The 23162-nt window shown below is 45.0% G+C and overlaps 3 protein-coding genes across 4 annotated transcripts; all 3 read left to right on the top strand.

Annotated features, from left to right (window-relative positions):
• Positions 1–244: 244 nt before the first annotated feature.
• On the top strand, positions 245–9890 carry shprh (SNF2 histone linker PHD RING helicase). The gene is made up of 29 exons (XM_068751658.1): positions 245–808; positions 963–1092; positions 1230–1448; positions 1704–1782; positions 1930–2080; positions 2232–2334; positions 2424–2683; positions 2776–3414; positions 3595–3846; positions 3956–4034; positions 4115–4278; positions 4389–4645; positions 4824–4945; positions 5182–5270; positions 5611–5703; positions 5856–5963; positions 6274–6416; positions 6499–6672; positions 6814–6876; positions 6966–7191; positions 7400–7537; positions 7873–7974; positions 8050–8121; positions 8401–8589; positions 8765–8857; positions 8947–9033; positions 9177–9355; positions 9531–9611; positions 9706–9890. Exons 1-29 carry the CDS (start codon positions 245–247, stop codon positions 9800–9802), a joined length of 4953 nt encoding a protein of 1650 aa, XP_068607759.1. The 3' UTR covers positions 9803–9890.
• Positions 9891–14413: 4523 nt separating this feature from the next.
• LOC137907673 (pancreatic secretory granule membrane major glycoprotein GP2-like) lies at positions 14414–16646 on the top strand. 2 transcript variants are annotated; one of them, XR_011105938.1, is made up of 4 exons: positions 14414–15212; positions 15764–16008; positions 16102–16216; positions 16332–16646. XR_011105938.1 is itself a non-coding variant. In XM_068752029.1 (4 exons), the coding sequence occupies exons 1-4, from the start codon at positions 15133–15135 to the stop codon at positions 16499–16501; spliced, it is 534 nt and encodes a 177-aa protein (XP_068608130.1). In that variant the 5' UTR covers positions 15022–15132; the 3' UTR covers positions 16502–16646. The 2 variants fall into 2 exon arrangements, 1 of the variants encoding a protein (XP_068608130.1); XM_068752029.1 differs by having other exon boundaries at positions 15022–15212; positions 15764–15932.
• Positions 16647–17534: 888 nt separating this feature from the next.
• On the top strand, positions 17535–22585 carry fbxo30a (F-box protein 30a). Its single transcript, XM_068751958.1, has 3 exons — positions 17535–17700; positions 18396–20434; positions 20512–22585. The coding sequence occupies exons 2-3, from the start codon at positions 18443–18445 to the stop codon at positions 20713–20715; spliced, it is 2196 nt and encodes a 731-aa protein (XP_068608059.1). The 5' UTR covers positions 17535–17700; positions 18396–18442; the 3' UTR covers positions 20716–22585.
• Positions 22586–23162: the final 577 nt, after the last annotated feature.

Raw genomic sequence — 23162 nt, 5'->3', positions numbered from 1 at the left:
CACATGATATTTAATTTATTTTTTTTCGTCTTTTCCTATTTATATTTATATATAAGCGTTGATATATTATTATTATTAGCTTTTAATAAATATAAGTTTGGAGTAAAACCACCATTATTTCACACATTTCATTCCTTAAAACATTAGCTGGGTGTTAGATGATACATATTCTGTCTACCAACTGTTGATTATCATACACTTTTAGTTTGTAATCAACATTTTGTTGTCCATGTAGAATTTAGCCATGAGTAGCCGAAGAAAAAAAGCTCCTCCTGTGAGGGTAGACGATGAAGACAAGAAGAGGTTTGACTGGAACATGCTGGAGGACCGTAAAAAGGAGCCTGTCCGGGAAGATGATCAGTTACCAACCTGCTCCATTCCTTCTGTCGGCGCGACCCACACCAGATCCATCCTCTCGAACCCTGGAGATGTTTTTGAGGCTGCATGCACCGGCTCTGACCGTTTTACAGAAGAACTCCCTGGCACGTTGTCAGACAGCAGCTCGGGTTCAGCCTCCCTGGCCCTCTCTGTGGAGCCAGCTTCAAAACTGGGCCACATCTGGAAGGCGCTCATTGGGGAGTTTATTGTCCGGCCGGCTTCCATCCCCTCTGACTGTGACCACAAAGCTTTCATCCTGCGCAGGATGGGTGATCAGCTCTGGATCAGTTACAGCATCTGCGGTGAGAGCTCAGAGGACACAAGCACAGTGGAGTGCAGCCTCAGTTGGATCCCGCTGGAGGACCTCGACTGGATGCAGAAGAGGAGGTCGCTTCAGCTCTGCTATCAGAAGGAGGGTGTCTCAGTCAGGGTAAGAAGCTATTTCAGGATACTATATACTCAAAAACTAAAAATGCTCTTATCTACTTGTCCTCAAGCAGATTGAAAGATGGATTGCTTTTGTTTGAGGCCATTTCTTCCATCAGATCTTCATCATTCTTTTCATAATTGTTTGTCTCTGATAGGTGGGGATTTACTTGCTGGAATCTGGGCTTGGTAAGCCCGAGTTTCTAAGTGAGGGAAATGCTCGACTAAAGAAAACAAATCAACTAATGCAGAAGTTAATGGAGTATTTCTATGATTTCATTATCCCTGGTAAGCAGCTTTTGTCTAAAAGATGATAAAGTTCTTAAAGAGCAGCGTCACAAGTAGATCTAATGTAAAGCAGTGTGTTCCCTGAAGGAAACATAGTGCTAAAAACAGGAGTAACACTTTTCTGCTGTTCCATGTAGAAGTTGTCGACAATGAGGAGAAGGAATGCGACACAGACCTGGAGAGGCAAAACGTGGAGGAACTCTATGATTATGTCCGGCATGTTCATCAGAAAGAAAGCCAGGAGGGGAACTATGATGTCCAGCACGAAGCTCTCATCCCCGTTCTGAGACCTTATCAGAGCCAGGCCGTCAACTGGATGCTGGGGAGAGAGAAATTCAGGATCACCTCCCCTAAAGGTATTCAAGTTTTGTCCGGGACACTGAATTCCTGCTGCATTCTTCAAAGGTTGTTCTAATCATTAGTCCAGAGACATGGTCTTACAACATGGGAAGTTCAGTTCAAAAACGTTCCTCCTAAATCAGGAAGAGGAGAACAGATGCACCCATGACAATGAAAACACATTAAGTTCTTACACTCCTGTATTTAAAAAGAAAACACCTACATTAGATCTGTGAGGAATGACCTTGTGAATATTTATAATGCCTTTGCAGAACAATCGCTGCATTTCCTCTGGCGAGAGCTGATTACCTTGTGTGGCAAGAAATTGTTCTACAACCCGTTTACTGGCTGGTAAGAGCTTCAAAGTTTTTCAGCTGTGCCATCTACAAAAACATATTTTAGATTTTAGTACTAATTGTTGATACCAAAACAAATCTGAATCTTATTTTTCATCTGTAGGAGCCCTGACTCACATCAGAATTGTCTTTTTTCCCCCAGCGTAATCCGAGAATATCCCCTCGCCGGCGTGGAGTGGCCTAGTGGCATCTTGGCTGATGAAATGGGCCTTGGAAAGACGGTGGAAGTTCTGGCTCTAATCCTGTTTCACACTCGACAGGACCTGGAGCAGGAGGCCCTCACCCTGCCAGTGGTGAGCCTCAGTAGGACGTTATAAATATCAAATATAAACTCTCCCTCTTTACCTAAATCCCATTAGTGTTGTCTTTTATTATTTAGTCAGTTTATAATGTAGGATATTTGTCTTCTCTTAAGTGTCTGTTTGCCTTTATCGCTTCTTATAGGGAAAATCTGTCAATTATTTTGTGCCTCCACCTCCACTTGAAAGAAAGAAAGTTGCTCGCTGCAAGATTGAAATTCAGCCTAAAAAGAAAACATCATGCCCAAGTATGACACTCACTGTCCTCTTACATGTAACATCTTTTTTTGTCTCTTCAGTTTTAATTTAATTTGATTTGCACGTTACTTTTGTGCAGCTGTGCGTGTCATGCTCCTCACTGCAATTAAGGAGATGAGATCCGGCAAAGGAGCCTCGGTCAATGCTATCTTCACGTACATCCGTGCCACTTATGGTTTTGACCTCTTAAAAAATCGTAACCACATCAGGAAGACGCTGGCGAAGCTGATAACTGAAGGGCTGGTTGACCAAGTCAAAGGTCGAGGCTTGGCTGGGTCATTCAGGCTGGGGAAGAAGTATAAAGAAACAAAGAAGATGGTAGCAGGGGCGTCAAAGTCTGTAAGAATAAAAAGCTTTAAATATAAATGCTGTAGACTTCAAGTATTTGTAAGTTGGGCCGCCTCTTGAATGTTTTTCTGCTGTTTTTTCAGAATTGTAAAAACTCAGAGTGCACACCCCGGAAACTGTTTCAGAGACGAGCAAAGGAGAAGGCAGAAGCCGCCCTGCAAAACTCTCTCCTGGAGGATCAAAGTGATCTGTGCTCTACAATGTCTGACTGTGTCGCACCAGAAAGACCGATGGAGGGGAATGACACTCTGAGCGAGAAGGCAGATCAGTTGGACGGCTCGCTGGACATGTCTGCGACTGCTTCGCAGATCTCTCAGGTTAAGTCAGACACACAGGAAACTCTCACAATGGATGATCTGCCTACAGAAAGAGGAGCGACTCTTCAGCTCACTTCACACGAGGAGACAGAACCCCCCACCAGAGCGTCTCTGTTCCCGTTCAACACCCCCGACTACCGCTTCGAGTGTATCTGCGGTGAACTGGGCCTCGTCGACTACAAGGCCCGTGTCCAGTGCATGAACTGCCAGCTGTGGCAGCATGCGGACTGCGTAAACTACAAACAAGAAAGTCTCGAAACCACACCTTTCTACTGCCCTCACTGCCTAGTCGCCATGAAACCCGTCTCAACCGGTGCCACCCTCATCATTTCCCCGAGCTCCATCTGCCACCAGTGGGTGGAGGAGATCAACCGGCACATCAGGTCCTCCTCGCTGCGCGTGCTGGTGAGAATGTAGATGATTGTGTTCTGTATTGGAAATATGTTTTAAGCGCAGGGCGGGACTGTCAAGTGACAGATGGTGTGTTTACGTTCCTGCTGTTGCAGCTGGAATGGAATTAGACGATAGAAAACGTCTGTAAATGAGGACAATGCGCCTCTAAATAAAATTACTTCTTCGTCGCAGGTTTATCAGGGTGTAAAGAAGCATGGATTCATTCAGCCACATGTGCTCGCCGAGCAGGATGTGGTCATCACCACGTACGATGTGCTGCGGTCGGAGCTCAACTATGTCGACATTCCCCACAGTAACAGCAAGGACGGACGCCGCTTCCGCAACCAGAAGCGCTACATGGCCATACCCAGCCCTCTGGTGGCGGTGGAGTGGTGGCGGGTCTGCCTGGACGAAGCTCAGATGGTTGAATGTCCCACTGCAAAGGTGAGTGGAGGGAGTCAACAGATAATCTAACTTTTTGAGTCGCGTTTCTATGAACAATAAATCATTTTTTCAGTCCGTCTGTCGAAGCTTTCTTATATTTTCGTTCCAGGCTGCAGAGATGGCGCTACGCCTTGCATCTGTCAACCGCTGGTGTGTCAGTGGCACGCCTGTCCAGAGAGGCCTGGAAGGTAAACGTCGCAGCAGCATCTGAATCAGAGGCAGGTGGCCGGTCTCTTAAGGCTCCGGACTGAAATTATTTCCTGTACAGATCTGTACGGCCTCGTTCTTTTCTTGGGAGTCGACCCATACTGGGTGAAACACTGGTGGGACCAGCTGCTCTATCGCCCTTATCGACGGGGTAACCCAGAGCCGCTGTACCGTGTAATTGCTCAGTTACTATGGCGTTCAGCTAAAAAAGATGTCATTGATCAGGTGAGGTGATAAGGATTTTCTTAATTGTCAAGTATGTTTTACTTGCATCGCTTCCATACGAGACAAAACACATCGAACATCGGAGTTTTTGGATCGATTTGCTTTCCCAGATCCAAATCCCGCCTCAGACAGAGGAAGTCCATTGGTTGCACTTCTCCCCAGTCGAGGGTCATTTCTACCACCGGCAACATGAGGTCTGCTCACAGGACGCTTTGGTGAAGCTCAGGAAGATCTCCGACTGGACCCTGAAGCTCGGCACCCTCGATCGCCGCACCGTCAGCACCATCCTGTGTCCGTTGCTGAGGCTGCGTCAGGCCTGCTGCCATCCACAGGCTGTGAGGGGGGAGTTCCTGCCCCTGCAGAAGAGGTCCGTGACACTTGTTTTTGAGTGTCTTTATGTGAATGCAGCTGCAATGCTTAATTAACTATAGGTCTTGACTAAATAGAGCATTGCTGCACCAGTAATAGACCGCAGAAACCTTTTGCAATTATACATAGTGCAATTGAGTTTATGTAAATTTGACCCATTCTGATGCGATTTGCAGCACCATGACGATGGAGGAGCTCCTCAAGTCCCTGCAGAAGAAATGTCGAGTGGAGTGCGAAGAAGCTCACAGACAATTGGTGTGCGCCCTGAACGGCCTGGCTGGAATCCACATCATCAGAGGTATAAATCCCCACTTCTGTGCTTGTACTCCCAGTCTCCCATGGGAACCAGTTCAAACAAAACACAAGCTGTGATCTCATCTTTGCGTCCCTCAGCACTTTTTATTCTGTGGGACTTTGTTGCAGGAAGATTCAGTGATCTGTATAAAGTGGCTGCTTGTGCTGTGGTTGCGTATCACTCCTCATTGACGCAGCACGCAACATGCTGTCGCTGATAGTCAACATTTCTCCCCACAGATGAGTTTGTAGAGGCGGCAGAGTTGTATAGAGAAGTGCTCCGTTCATCAGAAGAGCACAAAGACCGACTGAAAACGGATTCTTTACAGGTATGTTGCCTCCTCCCACTCATGTCTTTAAACATATGTACGTGATTAACATATGGAGCTGTGGGATATGTCAATGTCTAACGTGTTTCCATTTATACAACAGTGGTTCTACAATAAAACACTGGACATTTGCTTTGTTTTGAGAAATTTATACTTCAACCGTCCATTTTTCATTTATGAAAAACAAGGTGTTTTTTTTTGACCATTCTAGTCAGTCGCAGATCATTTCCATAACTGATACTTTATGAAGGAAGGGGAATATGGGCCAAAAATGGAACCGGTGGATTGTGAGAGTGCTGCTAGCATCACTTCTGTCTTTTTTACTGTTGTGTTAAAACAGAGGCTTCATGCAACCCACAACTTGATGGAGTTGCTGGGTGCGAAGCATCCTGGGATACCCCCTACCCTGAGAGATCACCGACTAAGCGAGGAGGCGAGTCACTAATATTTGCTACTATTTTCTGTCTTAGAGGACGTTTTTCATAGGAATATGCACTTGTTAGCTTTGGGAGGAAACCTGTGAGGCATCCATCAGTTTTATTTTAGTTCTCTAGTTTGTGTTGACTCTAGTCCGTGTCTCTGTAGGCCGAGCAGCTACGGCAGCACTACATGACCAAATATGACTCCGAGGTAGCGGACGCCTATCAGAGCCTGCAGCCGGTGCTGCAGAACATCAAGGAGCTGAAACGCAAAGTGAGAACTATTTTACATCCACCTTCAGGCCAATTGTGCTTCATGTTGGAACAGACGGGATGGGAAGTTCATCTAGATTTGATGTACAAGCAACTGTCTTCTGTCAAAAGTCAGCAATTTTGTAAATGTTTATTGCAGTTAAACTCTGTCAGACAGGCTTAAAACTCCTCGAACTGTATTTGGATTAATAGAAACAGAACTCAAAACTCATTTTGTCTGCAACATCCCAAAATTTCACAGTTTGAATATAATTAATATGTTTTAATATATAAAATTAGGAAGGAAACTTAGCATCAGCATCTTTCTCAAGGTCAAGCTGAATTCCCCCTGGTGGCTGGATGTCATCCAGAGGGCGATCCGGTGCACGACCGATGACGATCTGGTGTCCCGTGTCAAGAACGAGCTGACGTCCAGCTACAAACAACAAGCCCACAAACTGTCCATGGCAGACAAGTAAACACTTTTATTTATTTCAAAACAGGTTGATAGTTCATCCTCACTCTAAACGTGACGAACCGTTTTGGTCGTCCTGCAGGTTTCGTGACGCCTGCGGTCTGCAGTTTTTGCTCACTTCTCAAATGAAGGATCTGATGAAATCCCAGAAGACTGTGCAGGACGCGGTGAAAAGTCTTGAAGGCCCGGCTTCGCAGAACGTGATTGACGAGGTCACCATCTGTCACCTCAGACCTATGAGGCTGCCGCTCAATAAGTAAAATACACATTTTAAATGTGCTTTATAAACTTCAGCTTCCTGAACGCCTGCATTTTCTTATAATTAATGGAATGTCTCTCTTTACATGGTTACCAGCAAAAACAAATTGTGACTCATTCTTGTCTTATCCTGTTGCAGTTGTGTTTTTTGCAAAGCAGATGAGCTTTTCACAGAGTATGAGTCCAAGCTGTTCTCTCATACGTAAGTAGAGCAGCATTTTCAGATAATCGTGTTAATAAAAAAACATTTTCTTTAAAAAAAAACTGATTACAACAAGGATTTTCCAACAGGGTGAAAGGTCAGACGGCCATCTTTGAAGAAATGATTGAAGATGAAGAGGGACTGGTGGACGACCGTCTACCCACCACCAGCCGAGGTCTGTGGGCGGCCAGCGAGATGGAGCGCACCCTGAAAGCCATCTTGTCCTTTGCTAAAGTGAAACGGCTGGACCCGGAGCTGGTGGAGGAGGGCAACACTTTCATGGAGCTGTTTGAGAACTGGAAGAAAGAGTACAAGGTTTGCAAAAACCCTCTCCGGGCTTCTGATACGCTGGAGATGTTTATTTGTAGTAATTTGTTTAGTTTTGTTTAAGTTGTATTTATTAATTTTTTTGTCTCAATCTGACAACCAAAATAAAAAAAAAATCATCATCATCATCAACATCAACAGTAATCATTAGCTGGTTTTGCGCTGATATTAATTAGAGAAAGCTACTCTGCCTTAGGTGCTTCACGAGTACTGGATGGTGCTGAGGAATCACGTGTCGGCAATCGATGAACTGGGAATGGCCACAGAGAGACTACGTGTGCGTCTGCCCGACGAACCGAAGCCCAAATTGCTGCACATCATCGAGCCTCATGAGGTGAAAGAGCATTTGTGTTTATTCTTGTCTTCCGGGCTGTGATTCTGATCCGATCACTCAGGAGGGACATCAATACCAGGTCTGAACAGACTCATGATGCCGTCCACACTCCACAGTCCCTAACTTTGTTTAGCTTTAGCTCTCCTTTGGATAATTTCAGCTGCAGTGTTTTTAACATGCTGTTATATGAACATGCTGGTTTTGCATTAAAAGCCCACATCTCGCCTCTCGGTGTTGTGCACAGTCGTCTTGAAAGTTTCCAAGGATGTAATATTCTGCCTCAACTATCTTCATGGCATTCTCGACCCCCACGCCCTCGGGTGATTTGCTTCCAGGTGGAGCAGAACCGGGCGAAGCTCCTGAACGACCAGGCGGTGGCTAACTCGCAGCTCCAAAAGAAGCTCGGCCAGTTTCTGTACCTCACCAATCTGGAGAAGGTAAGCTGCTTTTAATAGGAACTACAAATCAATCAAATTCTTTCCCAGCTCAGAACATGACCTTCCTTGTTCCAGTCTCAGGACAAGTCTACTGGAGGTCTGAACCCAGAGCCATGTCCCATCTGTGCCCGTCCCCTAGGACAGGAGGTGAGCGCTGTCTAGGAGGTTGATCTTAAATGTCTCACAGCGATCAGATGATCGTTGACGGTCTTTACTCCCTCCATGCTGCCTCTAGTTTCTCTTTTTGCTGTCGCAATATCCAAACAACAACTTCTTTTGTTCTCTCTTCAGCTAAAATGTGCTCTATAAAACTGACTGAATGATGTTTAATCGTATTGCTTTGTCTTTGGCTTTTTTTTCTAAGTGATTCTGTTTGCAGAAGAATGATTTAAATAGAGTATCTGTTGGATAAATCCTCTCTTCCAGTGGGCGGTGCTTACCTGCGGCCACTGCTTCTGTAATGAGTGCATCGCCATCATCGTGGAGCAGTACAGCGTGGGATCGAGGCGGCGAGCCATCAAATGCGCCATTTGCAGACAGACCACATCACACGCTGAGATCTCCTACGTGTTCACCACCCAGTCGTCCAGCCAGGACCAGGACATACCGGTCAAAGTCAGTCTGCACCGTCCCCCGCTAGATTCATTCGTGCTTGTCTGCTTTTGACCGTAACTTGCTCTTATTAAGTGGTTACACTTTGATTCACTTCTGACATTCACAACTTTATTTTGGGCATTTTTAAAATGAATTTGCAGCATAGGCTAATTTTCCTGTTCCCCGTTGTTGTCAGGGAAGCCACTCCACCAAAGTGGAAGCAGTGGTGAGAACACTGAAGAAGATTCAAGGGGCCGACCCCGGTGCCAAGTGTCTCGTCTTCTCCACGGTAACACTAAACTATAAGGTAGTTTTTTTTATTTTGATGATATCGAGTTTGGACCTGCCCCACTTTGTTTCCTTTTCTCTCCTGCTCAGTGGCTGAGTGTGCTGGACATCATCGCTAAGGCCTTGTTTGACAACAACATGGAGTTCTCTCAAATCAACGGGATTCACAAATTCCAGGTTAGAGAAACTGTGGTAATCTCGGCTAGACACTTAAGTGCATAGATCTCATGACGGACCAAAGATCAAAGACTGGATTGTAGCGGTTTACTCACAATCGAATGTAACTAATGTAACTAGTGCATCATTTTCTAACATTCCAGGAAAATCTGAGCTCCTTTAAATATGAAGAAAAAATCAACATCCTCCTCCTTCCGCTGCACACCGGCTCCAACGGTCTGAACATCATCGAGGCGACTCACGTGTTGCTGGTAGAGCCCATCCTCAATCCTGCTCACGAGCTGCAGGCCATAGGCAGGGTGCACCGGATTGGCCAAACCAAGTAAGAGGCAGGAACTTTAATCTAGAGACCTTTCCAGCTGTTTTGACTTACACGTGAGAACTGCTTAAGTTACTTAAGGAATTCTGTCCCATTCCAGCCGCGGTGTCGCCTGTGCAGTGTTTCCTTAATACTGCACTTTACATTCTGTGTAATTGCTGCATTTTGTGTCCGCCAGGCCGACGTTTGTTCACAGATTTCTTATCAAATCCACAATTGAAGAGAGAATGCAGGCGATGCTGAAGACAGCAGAGAAAAGGTGAGAGCCTCAAACACGCCTCATTTTCTATGCAGAAATTCCCTTCTAAATGTTTCGACTCGGAAAAGACCCACAAACGTTTTTGCAATTCCAGCCACACCAGCACGACCATGAAGCACTCGGAGGCCTCCGTTCTGACGGTAGCCGACCTCGCCGACTTGTTCACTGACGACACGGAACATCTGGAGTGAAGAGATGCCGCTCGTCACGTCGTCGTTTTCAACCTGCTCTGATGTTGCACATTTTATACATAATCATCCTAAAACTGTCGACTGCATTCCCGAGATGTTTCTCAACCTTATTTAATTTTTAATCTTTGTGTATTTGGCTCACTTCTTGTTTGATTCAACCACTTCAGCCGATCAAGCGCATCTTTTATGATTACGTCAGACTAGACTGTGCAGTGCTGGTGCTTGTGTTCATCTGTTATTAAATATATGCATCGACACTTAACTGTGAGTTAAATGCAGAAATCACAACTTCCAGGAAATAAAAGTCCATCATCAACTTGCTTGACCTGCTCTTCTCCTCCAGTGGTTTTATTGCGGTTTATTCTTATGTAGTAAAAAATGGAAGCAGGAAGGAAGCCACTGACCTTCACAGTAGAAGGGAAAGATCTGCCTGCCTCATTTGCAAGACAAAAAAAAAGGGATAAAGTCTCTGTCTTTGAAACTATTCTTGTAAATGAAACTCACAAGTTAGAAAGACTGAAGTTTTCCTTTTCTTACAATCCCACTTAGAATCAGTACAGTTTAGTAATTACATGCCTCGTGTTTCTAATGCGACTGTGATAATCCTGATTTGTTTGGAAGTCGTTTATGGTTTGTCCCACCACACACTCACAGGTCAAATTGCCCTTGACTTTCTTTTCGCCTGACTGACTCTGGCTCCCGCTCCAGTAAAGATTTTAAAATGTCCGAACAAAGGAGGTAGACGACAAAGAGTGCCCTCCCTGAGCTGTCTCTCTTTACATGGTTACCAGACTTCTCGTTGCTCCCTGTAGTAAGAAACAGTTGCACGATGTTTACTAAGAGGACACCAGCTCAGTAGGCGCTAACGTACGAGTTACCTTGGACGCCCCTCAATTCCCGCTATTCATGTGCGGAATCTCATTGTTGCAGGAGACATCATTCAAGCTGGTGTTTTAAGGCCAGAGGGAGGCTCCCAGTTCATTAGAGCTGTGCTTCGAGGGCTGGGGTAAGAGGGGGGTACTACGTCTTGTGGTGAATAGTCCCCAGAAGACTGGTGGAGAGGTAGCGGAGTGGCTGAGGATGAAGATGGTACCTGCCAGCCTGGTTCTTGCATGGTTACTGTTCACCATGATGGTCTCCTCGTCAGTTTATTTGGAGCCTGAAGAGGAGGAGGAAGGTGAGATCACATCACTCAACCAGGAAGCAAATGAAACGATTACAAAACAATAATTTTTTGAAAGACTTAAACGGAAATGATTAAAAATATACTTCAATTCTCACCTTGACTATACTTTGTGTGTTAAAGTAATCTGGTGTTTTATTGACAAAATATCAAAGATTAAATCATCGATATTGTCAGCTGGTATTGAAATTAATAAGCATCAGATCATCTACGGAACATGACGATATGAAAAAGCTTCACATATTAACAACTGGAATTTAATTTACAATATCATGTAGAGTAACAATAAAGGCCTCAAGGGTTTTGATTAAAGGTGGTCTGAAATGTTTTTGTGTGTGTTTTAAGCATTACATATGAGAGAGAAGCTTATAATATAAATAATAATTTCTTATTTCTAACGGAGGCATTTCAGAGTGCTTTATTTAACACATAAAAAGATAAAGATAAAATGCATGTAAAGCAATTTAGAAATGAACTAAAAGGATTTAAAAAGATGTGATTTGCAGTGGAATATCTGGAGGAGTTTGTTCCAGATATGTGCAACATGAAAACTGGACTCGGTGACTCCTAGTTTGGTTCTGACTCTGGGGACAGAAAGCAGACCTGAAGCGTCTGGATGGTTCATAATGGAGCAGCAGATCAGTAATGACCCTAAACCATTCAGTGATTTATAAACGAGCAGAGTATGAGTACTAAGAGTACTAGATGTACTTCTAGATAAATAGTTTAGCTTGTTGGCTACATTCTCCACAAATTATAACTTCAGGTAAATGTTGTGGGTACGATATGTCCCTCTAAAATGTAGTACAGTGCAGAAAAATACTACAACACTTGAACTAGAAGTGTTATTATCTCTAGTGATCAGGAAGACATTTTTAGAATTTACAATTAACTCTTCTAATAAATATTCACCAGTTTTACATAGAAAACAAGTAGTCCTATAAAAAAAGGGTTTTGCAATCAGAGAATAGCCATTAAAACAAATTATAATCCTAATCTACGTAGTTCACGTGTAATTGTTAAACATGCTGAAAAGAGCTTGCGATGTTAAAGGAAGTGTATTTTTGTAAATTATACTTTTCCTTGAACATGCAAAAATCTGTTTTTATGTAACCCTGTTAAAAACACACATAATATCTTCAGCAGAGGTGATTTCTATTTGGAACATATAGATACCAACCCACTAATCTGGCCTGATTTCACCAAGATCCACACATTATTCCCTGAGAAATTCAAGGAAATGTCAAAATGAAAAATCTCAAATCTGTTCCTTCATCCAATCCCCGCTGAGACCTCGAGGCCTGATACCGTCCTACATAAATTACGCTGCTGAACTTCAGATCAGCCGCTGGACTCAAAGTAAATATTTGTTACACTTAGACAAAAATATCAGAAACGTTCTGAAAGCAATGGTTTTGTGCGATTAATGTTTTGTTTGTTCTTTTCTTTCTGTTAGAGCTCAATGACACTGTCATCTGCACCAACGACCGCATGCAGGTTGTTATTCCCAGTGCTTTCTTTCTAAACAAAGTGCCTCCAGTTTATGTGAGTGAGCGCCGACAGAACTCTTTGCCTCAACAATCCCGAGCACTGACATCATTAATTGTTTGGGTTTTACATCCTAATTGTGTTTTTCCATGTTTAGGTTCGGGATTTGCATCTAAATGATCCCGAGTGCCGCGGCGTTGCGGTTGGGGACGACTACGTTTTCAGCATAAAGACAAATCTCTCAGACTGCGGGACAATAATGGTACCAGTTGTTTTACTCAGCATCTGCTTTAAAGCCTGAACTCGTCATTCAGTGATGAGTGGATTCAGTGTGTGACCTCAGACGTTGAGAGCAGCTCCTAACAAAGGATGAAAGGATACAGACAAACTGGCTTGATATCTGTTTTATCTGCAGCAAAAGATTCCTGCGTTAATAGATTACTTCTTTGTTCTCATGGCAACTGGCTGCTCCATCAGCACCCTTTCAATGTCAAAGCATTTTCCACTGTGCTTTACATAACTGGAGACCTTTGTGTCTGAGTCAGGAGAGAGAAGGGGTATGAGAAAAGATGGGGAGGTGGTTGACTTGTGTGTCAAGAAAGAAGTGTGTCCCTATTGCCTTCAGCAACATGCGCGCTCATTCAAAGGGGCCTCCTAGTTCTGCATGATCAGGATTTACATGGGAATGATTGTTTATACATTTTTAAGGTATAGAAATGTTGCAAATCATTTGTCAACAAGCGCCCTGATTATTAGGTCTAAAGGTCTAAAGGTCAAGCTTCTATTTTATTTTTATTAAAACGTGACAGCGGACTCGCTCGTGTTTCCCTGAGAGTTCTGCCTTGTTAGTGAGGTTCTGCGGTGGAGCCAGGAGGACACTGGAGTTTGTTTACCCAGAGGCAGTAAAAGACGTTTGGAAGGTTAGAGCTCAAACCGTTTCCTCCGGCTCAGTTCCTATAAGAAGCCACGCTCCATCTGCAATCAGCAGGATTCCAGACAAACGCTGGATGCAACCCCCCCCCCCATCCACGTTTTATGGCCGTCACCTTTGCCGGCTGCCAACCGTCGAATATTTAGCAGCATGACTGACATTTACAGTGTGTGAAAGGACAACGGCTGAAGTTACAGCTTGATGTTCTTAAAGGAATGCCCGGTTACTTTTTAATGGGATTCTCACAGCCAGGAATTGATGCATCTATGGCGTCAATTTGCCCTCTAACCACACCTTTACACATTCACACATACTGTTTTACTGTCCCTTATACAATATAGGCCTTTTTTCTTTTTTTTTTACCTGCAGAACAACAACAGATACTTGATTATACGCTTTGTTATTTGCCTTTAAGTCCACAGGGACCCTGAACAGGGTCAAACTATGTCACTACTTTGGTGATAAAAACGTAGATTCTTATCATATGATAAATCTTAGGACCCAGCGGTTAAATTCATGACAACTAATTGGTTAAAAAAAAAATCTGGAACCACCAGGTTGGTAAAGTTCCTAAAATGGAGTATGCTAATGTTTCCAGCACTCAGATTTGTATCATCTACATAGTGTAAATAATGTTTTTTATAATGAATTTAGGGACGTGGAGCTTCCTGACACTAGTATTTTGCTGTACATTTACTTTTACAATTATTACTTATTACAATTATTTTTCATTGTTGTTTTCTTTGTCCTCCCAGTGACTTTTTGTTTGTTTTTGTTTTCCTCTCTGCAGGCTTCAGACGACACACACATCATGTTCACCAACACCATACACAACAACAATACAGACATCATCACGAGAAACTACATCAACATAACATTTGTGTGCCGCTACCCCATCAACTACATGGTCCAACAGCCCAATGGAGAAAACATGATTAAAGTGGATGTCAGGTGAGCGGCGGCTTTAGTCAAATCGAGATTTCATAGCTGGTAGGTCGTTACGAGAAGTTGTTTTTATTGGGTCTATTAATTAATCACTTTTAGCTGCTGTTGTTTTCAAAGGAAATAAAATTCAAAATGAATTTTTGTTATAAAGTCTTACACGACATTTCATTGACACAAACTAAAACTGTTTCCAACACTTTCAAGCAGAAAAATCACATCATCAGATCATAGATCCCAAAACTGACAAGCAATGCAGTCCGACTGTATATATATTAGTATTTCACAGGAAAATGTTACCGAAGTTTGACTTTTTAGCCTCTCCTATAGTTTTGGCATGTTGTTTTCTGTGCAGGACAATCACCCTGAACACAGAGGACGGCAACTTTTCAGTGTCGATGCTACTGTACAAAGACGAAGCCTTTGAGGACAGATGGACGTCCGTGCCATCACTGACACTAGACGATGACATCTTTGTGAAGGTTCTTATGGTAAATAACCTTTAGTTACAAGGAATACCTTTGTCAGATTGTAATAACATGCTTAACAAAGCTTTGGAAACACATTGCAGCGTGTAAAGTATGCTTATTATTGACAGCTATTTGTGGATGAGGCCTTTGAACACATGAAGCAACACTGGAAAACTAACACTCCTATGATGAAGATAGATGAGTGCAGCCAGAGAACATCTTGGTGCAGTTGTTGTTTACTATGAGCTGACTCTGAAATGATTGTGTAAAGATTTGTTTGTCCGTCCTCTCTGTGCCACAGATACCAGCCCAACTGATGCTGCGTGTGGAGAGATGCTGGGCCACGCCGAGCAGCGAGCCATACAGCAATATCCAGTACGCCTTCATCAGAGACAGGTCTGCCTCGGGACGGTCCAAATTAAACCCGATTGAGGTTGGAATATGAGAAAATACTTCTAAAATGCTTGACATTTATTTTGCTGAAAAAGTAAGACAATGTAAATTTAACATGTATATTAAATAGAACCTTAAAGCAGCCCCCTTGACGCGATATTGCATCACGCTTTCAACACAGTGCTCTGACGGGGGCGCTGTTGAAATCTGAAATACGAGAATTTGTTTCTTGTTGAGCTGACAGCCCTTAGAGCCTGGGTCATGTGACTCCTGCCTGAGAGGCCATATGTGTTTCACTCCGACAGCTGTGCATGTCCTTAACAACAGGCAGTATTTTGGTTCTGTTAGCAACAGTAGAGCAACGAAATGCCTGAGGGAAAGGAAAACAGTCTCTGGATGGTGTTTGCATTACTGCTCGGCCTTACAATTCATCACCCGCATGACGCACTCCTTGTATCTGCTAAAAAAGCACAGTATTTAATCCTAGATTGAAATATTACAAGTAACAATCCCCCCACCCCCCCACCCCCAACTTGTTTTTGTCCCTCCTGCAGCTGCCCGGTGTTGTCAAACCAACAGACCCTAAGCATGCTGAAGAATGGCCAGGGTCCAGAGGCCATGTTCAGGATACAAATGTTCAAGTTTGTTGGCGGCTCTTACACAAACGTCTTCCTCCACTGCAACGTCCAGATCTGTCACAACACCGGGGGTCCGTGCCAGCCAGTGAGCGAACTCATTCAACTCTCATTCCTCTGTTTGGTATTGGTACTCAGGGGCCGGTTCAAACAAGTAGCCTGCTGTATGTGCGGATTATGTCCTTAACATAGATCCTGGAAACGTTTTTTTTTTCGGCTGCATGAACTTGCAGTTAATCTGTTTTTTTGCCAAACAGAACTGTTCCGTTGATGCTGGATTAACGAGGCTACGGAGAGACATCCCTCTGTCCCATACGGTGTCATATGGACCAATCAGACGACTGCTAACAGAAAAAGACAAGCCAAAGCTGAGTATGTTGTCACCTGTTACTCCATCTAAGTAATTCTGAACATGATCTTCTCTTCGGTGCTTCTAAATAAGTGCACCCAATTCATTTCCAGTGTGTCCTCTCCTCTGTGGATGCAGGTGGGGTTCCTCCCGTGGAGACCTTTGTCCTCGGGGGGCTGCTGGTTATCCTGCTGCTGATCACAGGTGTGTTTGGGAGGTTGTGGCTCCGCTCCAGACGTTTCTACCCGGCGCAGGAGGCGCAACTCACCCTGTCCAATATTCACCACATCTCAGAGGTAGCGTCATGAATGGGGGGTCGAAGACCTTTTGGAGCAAAGACATGGACATACAAAACATGTATAAACACACGTGCAGGATTTATTTTTAAAAATAATGATGGAAACTTTGTTTTTCTTCTTAAAATTGTATGACTTAATAAAGATCTCCATAAAGTGTTGTCCCTCTATTTGTGTCATTTGGAGGTTTTTTTCTAATTTAATCCTACTTTATTTTTTTATATTTTACTGCATTTCCAGAGGAAAATATTGACTCAATGTTTATAAAGTTATTTGTGTATTAAATCTGAATCTTGCATGATTATCAGTATGCTATTAAATATGGTTCAAATTAGCTTTAGCTCTGATCTGGCTCATTCCAGCCAAGAATGCTCTTTGCATTATTTGCTACCTGCTCAAGGTGTTCAACAGGGCAGGGAAGCAGCAGCATTGTACCAGGAGAGGGCCCCCAGTGAGCACCACCTACAGTACACGCACACACACACGCACACACACACACACACGTGAATATTTGTCAGGTCGACGTTGATATTCATCATATTTGTTACTTCTAATGGAATTAATATAGGTTATCAACACCTCTGTACTTTATTCACCATTTAATCTCTTATGTATGTTGTCTATATAAAATAGAAATGCAAATGCAAAACAATGAAATTCCTGTTGCATATTGGGATTATTTGTAAAATTTATCAGCTGTAAGCAAAAACCATCTCAAACAAGAACAGTCTCAATAGCTCGACACAACATATATTACAACTATATCAGCTATTTAAACAGTTGTTTGATTATTGCAATCGCTGATCGTTCATCATTTTTCATAGTTGCTTCGAGTAGGATAATTTTGGTTGTATAGTTATAAATAAAGTGAAAAATTAACAGCGCAGTCATGCCATGAAAAACTCCATGTAAAGCTGCAGGGTTTTTCCCCAGTGAGTCTATTTCTGTGCTCTCCCACAAGTCTGCGTCCATAACATTAATGCCCTACGTCATCTACGTGATGACGTAGTACTGCGTCGCCTCACTCCAGGATCAACGCAAACGCCGACTAACTCAGACCAGCGAGGGACTCAGCCGGAGAATCAGCTGCAGCCAATTAATACAAAGGAAGGTTTTGACATATTTAAAACTGTGTGTATGTTGCTGTACTCTGCTAAAAAAAAAAAACTCAAAGAAGTTCTAAAACACAGCCGGACGGCGCCATACATTGGGTAAGCAGTTTCTGGAGTCCACCACCTAGCTAGTGGGGTAGGCTAACGAAGTGTTGCTGCTAGCTAGTGCTAACTGTATGGCCATGTTGCTTTTTCTTTTGTTTCAAAGTTTTGTCGGCTGCAAATTTACGCGTTCGGCGGCTACGCGGTTTACAGCTAGCGGTGCTAAACAGCGTCGGCGTTGTTATTAGCGCTCAGACCATAATTAGCTGTTACCATTAAAACCGGCTGCTGCTATGTTTGCTAACCTGTCAGATTATGTTTGCGTAATTAAGCTAGCTGTCGCTGGCCAGAGCTGCACAGTCTTTAACAATAGCTCTCCGGTGTGGCTTTGCGGGTTTGACTTGCGGCGTTCTAGCCGGTCTTTAAGGAACCGAACAGTCAAATCACGCTAATGCTTGAGGTTTGTTTACCCCCCCCCGTGGTTTCCTAGCGGCTCGAATCTCGGATCCTAAAGATGGAGCGCTCAGGTTGGCGTGGAAGAGCCAGAGTCACCGTGAAACTTAAGAGGGGTGTTGTGAAACGTTAGCACAGCCTGCAGGCTTGGCAAAACACGCTGATGGACGCCGGTTGCGAGATGATCTGAAAGATGGAGCTCATGAACCGGATCCCACGTGTTAAGAGTCGCGTAGCGACCATTTATCATCAGATCAGACTGCACGTCTTTGATTTATTTCTTGCCGACTTTGTTTCAGGGCTGATCTTCGCCCCTTCTCTCTGCCGTCGAGGGACACGGTTAAAGATGGAGAGCCTCCACTCCCACTGCCTTAAATGCATCAACAGAAGGTGCATGGTGCGACCAGAGGCGGGCGTTTCCTGCGATCTCATTGGCTGTGCTCTCGTGTGCGGGGCGGTTTTCCACTCGTGTAAACTGGAGGAGCACCGTCTGCTGTGTCCGTACGAACGGCGGCCGTGCCTGAACCGGGAGTTCGGCTGCCCGCTCTCTATTAGGAGGATCAAGATGGCGCGACACCTCGAGACGTGCCCGGCGAGTATCGTCTGCTGCACGATGGAGTGGAACCGCTGGCCCGTGAGCTACTCCGATCGCAAGTCGTATGAGAACTTGAGCAAAGACTTTGATGAGGTCGAGCAGCTCGATATGGCCTTGGCCCTGCAGGATCAGAGGATGCTGTTGGAGTCCCTGAAGGTTACGACCAACGTGTCCAAGCGTGGAGAGCAGGAAGTCGACGAGCGTGACAAAATGGCCACCGCGTCAAGTCTGCCCGAGACCGCGTTGGCTAACGGAACCGTGGAAATGGAAGAGGAGTCCTACGATGAGTTGTTCAGGGCCTCGGTGGAGACGAGCAGAAGTTTAGCAGCGGCTTTGGACATCCTGACTAACGCCGCAGATATCGGCGACCTTGTTGGAAATTTAAATGGAGGAAATGGCGCCGGAGAAAATGGCGATAGTCGTGATGTTCGTCTCGCGGAGGGTGGGAGGAATGTAGATATGGAGGTGAGCGATTCTGATTCTGAACGCGAGCTCGGAGCAGTGGGAGGAGTCGACTGCGCCGCGGGAGCGGACGGAGAGGAGGAGCGCGTTGGCTGGGCGGGAGGGAGGGATTTTGTGGAGTTGTTTTTTGAAGCGAGCGACGACATCGCCGAGGAGCCAATAAATGATCCCGGCCCTGTCTGGCCGGCGACGCCTCCGGATCGCGTGCCCGTTCCGGCACCGGGACGTCCCGTGCCTCAACAGGCGGCGGTTTCCCCTCCGAGGCCGTTCCTGCTTTCTGATCATGTGAGGAATAACTTCTTGCACCACTTGCCTACGGAGCTCCGGTATCGGTGTTTGGAGCGCAAACTTCAGAATGTGGACGTGCTCAGGGGAATAAGTATGTTCACGTTTAACGGCCGGCGGGCTCTTCTGTCGGACCCGTACCTCTTCAGGGCAAAGATGGAGGACAAATCGGTCGACACGTCGGATCTGGACGTGGCGGACGACCCCATGGGCCTCCACGGCATCGACCTCATCACGGCGGCTCTGCTCTTCTGCCTCGGCGACTCTCCGGGGGGTCGAGGGATCTCGGACAGCCGGTTCGTCGACGGCTACCACATCGACTTTGGCACGCAGACGTTCTCCTTCCCCTCGGCCATCCTCGCGACCGACACCATGGTCGGCGACATCGCGTCGGCGTCGGCCTGCGATCACGCCAGCCCGCAGCTTTCCAATCCGAGCCCCTTCCACACGCTCCGGCTGGACCTCGTGCTCGAGTGCGTGGCTCGGTACCAGACCAAGCAGCGCTCGATGTTCACCTTTGTCTGCGGGCAGCTGTTCCGGCGGGACGAGTTCTCGTCTCATTTCAAAAACGTTCACGGGGATATTCACGCCGGGCTCAACGGCTGGATGGAGCAGCGCTGCCCCCTGGCCTACTACGGCTGCACCTACTCCCAAAGGCGGTTCTGCCCGTCCGTGCAGGGCTTCAGGATAATCCACGACCGGCACCTCGGCTCGTTCGGGGTTCAGCCCAGCGCGGCCTTCGAACCCGGGGACGGCCTGCCGGGAAGCGCCTGCTGCTTCGACTCCCGGTGCGATCGGTTCAGCGGCCTTCCGTTCGAGGTGCTCCAGCACGTGGCCAGCTTCCTCGACAGCTTCAGCTTGTGTCAACTCTCCCGAGCGTCTCGCACCATGAGGGACGTGTGCGCCACTCTGCTGCAGATGCGCGGCATGGTCGTCCTGCTGTGGGGGAAGAAGCGGCGCGCCGACGGCTCTCCGTCGTGGCAGATCACCGACAAGGTCGGACAAAAATCGCCCTCAAAGAGTCTCTCTTGTGTGAAAATCAATGAATCCGATCGTCTGCCTTTCTTCTCCAGGTGTGGCGATTCAGCACGGCGTTCGGCACGGTGAACGAGTGGAAGTTTGCCAACATCGCCAGCATGGCCGACCACCTCAAGAAGTGCACGTTCAACACGATCGCGCGGCGGGAGGAGGCCATCCCGCTGCCGTGCATGTGCTTCACCAGAGAGCTCACGAAAGAGGGCCGGTGTTTACGTTCAGTCCTCAAACCAGTAGCTTAAATGTTTCCCAGGCATGAAAGCGTGTTCTCGGACGTTTGTGAGAACATTAGAACTAAAAGTCTCTCTTTTCTTTTTTTTTCTCCGGCGTTTACATGTTCGATGGTAGCAGCGTAAATAATCCAAATGTTATTTTTATTTATGTCAGTCAGCACTATGAGCAGAAGGACCTTGTGAACACTTGCTTTTACTTCTACCTTGTTGCATATCCTCAGAGTGATTTGTTTCCTGCTTCAAGCTCGCCGATGTCGGGACTTTAACTTTAACACTGACCAAACGTCTGCGCAGCGTATTCTACACCGAGTGTTGCCGTTTGTCACTACTATGAAGCACTGTCATCACGTTTGGCTTTGTTTTGCAGGTTATAACAGTAACCCCCCCGGTCACCTCTGAGGGGGGGGGGGGTAACTTCTCTTCTCTACCAGCGATTTTCACAACCAGCAACTATTTGTAGGTTCAAATGTTGAATGTACTCAGTGGATGTAAGAATCCCCGAGTGGTCGGGCTGCCTTCCGACCAGATGATGATGCAGAACTTTTGCAGCGCTGCAACCTCACATTGTTGCAGAACTACAACAAGACTCGTGGTCAACAGTATTATTATTATTATTCAAACCGTTAGGAACTTGACGCTTCTGTTCACTTGCTCAGTGTCTCAAAAAGACCTTGTCCTGCCAGGTGACTGCACCAGCAGTGGAGGACAAACGACGCTCTCCTGTCCAGCCTCTCTGGACCCCTTCTTGCCCCCCCCCACCCCAGTGCTAGAAGCTGCCCTACACCTCCACCTAACTAACCGCAGCAGTGGTCACTTTGAGCCCAACCTCACGATGCCCTGCAGGCCAGGCGTCGTGAGGCGGGCACAATCGCTTCCCTCCCTCGTCGCTAATTCGGTTCACATTCATTGTTTTAGTTGTGTGTTTTTGGCCCTCCGCGTCCACTCGGCTCAAATGTTGGTGTTTCAGGGTCGTCGTGTGAAGCTTTGTTTCATTGGGGGTTGCTGATGGTTGACGAATCGGCTGCCTGCTTGTTGTGAGGTCTTAGAAGTGACTGGCGTACCGCGATCAGTGTTATAACAGTTTGTACTCTCGAAGCACGTTTGTTGTCCATCAGCGGCGTCCAATAGGCTGCCAGCAAAAATGCTGCTTTGAAAGTTGTTGTTTTTTGCAGTGATGAGACTTGGTGACTTAGATTCTAATTTTGGTTTGGAGTAAAATATATCTTAAGATCTAGGATTGGTTGAAAACGACAGAAAAGAAAATGTTGGTGGAAAATCCGACCTTTTTGAGGAACATGTTTTTGCGTTATCGGAGTCTGATAGAAAACTCAAGTTGTCTTTTTACTCTGATCCGTGTTGGGTTTATTTGTGTTGGTACTTTTTATTTGGACTGAAAAAGAATCTGCCTCTGTAATGTCTAGATTTGAATTGATTTGCACATTAAGACATGTACGGTACTGTAAAATGAATATCCTGCTGAGGGTCACCTTTTCTCCAAGTCCCTCGTGTTTTGCGTGTGAGTTTGACGTCTGGAAAATGATTCACGTTTAAATCGTAAACATGTTTCTTGGGGTTTTTTTCTCAGCTCATCGGTTCAGGACTTTCATATAGTGTTTTTTTAATGATGAACAGATCACATACCCTCAGTCTTCAGGTGAATGTCAGGTACACAAAGCATGAAATCAGTCAAGCTCTGCTCTGTGATGTTTTATATGAATTTGAGTAAAATGAATTTAATCTCTGGAGGCACCTGAAGGTTATCAACACTTAAGTCAGCATTTTTAATTGTGTTCACTGCTGCTGAAGTGTCTCTTTCACAATCTGCCAGCTTCATTTGTTTGACCTTTTGAAGCATTTTAATAAAGAGGCTGTTTTTAAATGTTTGTTTTATTGGGGCCGATTCCAGGCATGTTGAGATGAAACTTCCTGAGAGCCTGTTTCTTTTTGGTTCTGTTGAATCATTGCCTTTTTTCAGACCAATAAAGTTTCATCAGATTGAATCCTAATGGAGTTAGATTACAAAATAGAACTTATTTTATTCATGAGTTCTATCCATGGAATCTCATTAAATAACATCTCAAAATTGTCATCTCCAAGGGAAGGTAAGAGAAACAAACTTTAAAATTAAGAATTACCGTCAATACACAGACATGAACTGTAAGGTTTCAAACTTTTATTGTGATCCATTTGAAAAAAAGGTTTTACAAAAGGTAACATTCAATTTTTACACCAATTCTTTAAAAAAAAGAAATCACTTAAAATAAGGTTTTGATAGAACAAATTCATTTAACTAAGTAATGGCTTCTATAAACAATGTGGAAAAGAAGATAATATACAAGTAAATGAACGCTAAAAACATGAAGACAAGAGAGGAAGGGATTACATTAATTAAAATTACAAAAATAATAAAATAAAATAAAAAACAATGGCATGGTTGTTTCCTTTTAACTTGAGTG

Source organism: Brachionichthys hirsutus, chromosome 18 (genome assembly GCF_040956055.1).
Source record: "Brachionichthys hirsutus isolate HB-005 chromosome 18, CSIRO-AGI_Bhir_v1, whole genome shotgun sequence".
NCBI lineage: Eukaryota > Metazoa > Chordata > Actinopteri > Lophiiformes > Brachionichthyidae > Brachionichthys > Brachionichthys hirsutus.
The sequence above is the reverse complement of the archived record's forward strand: the minus strand, read 5'-3'. Positions and strand labels throughout refer to the sequence as shown.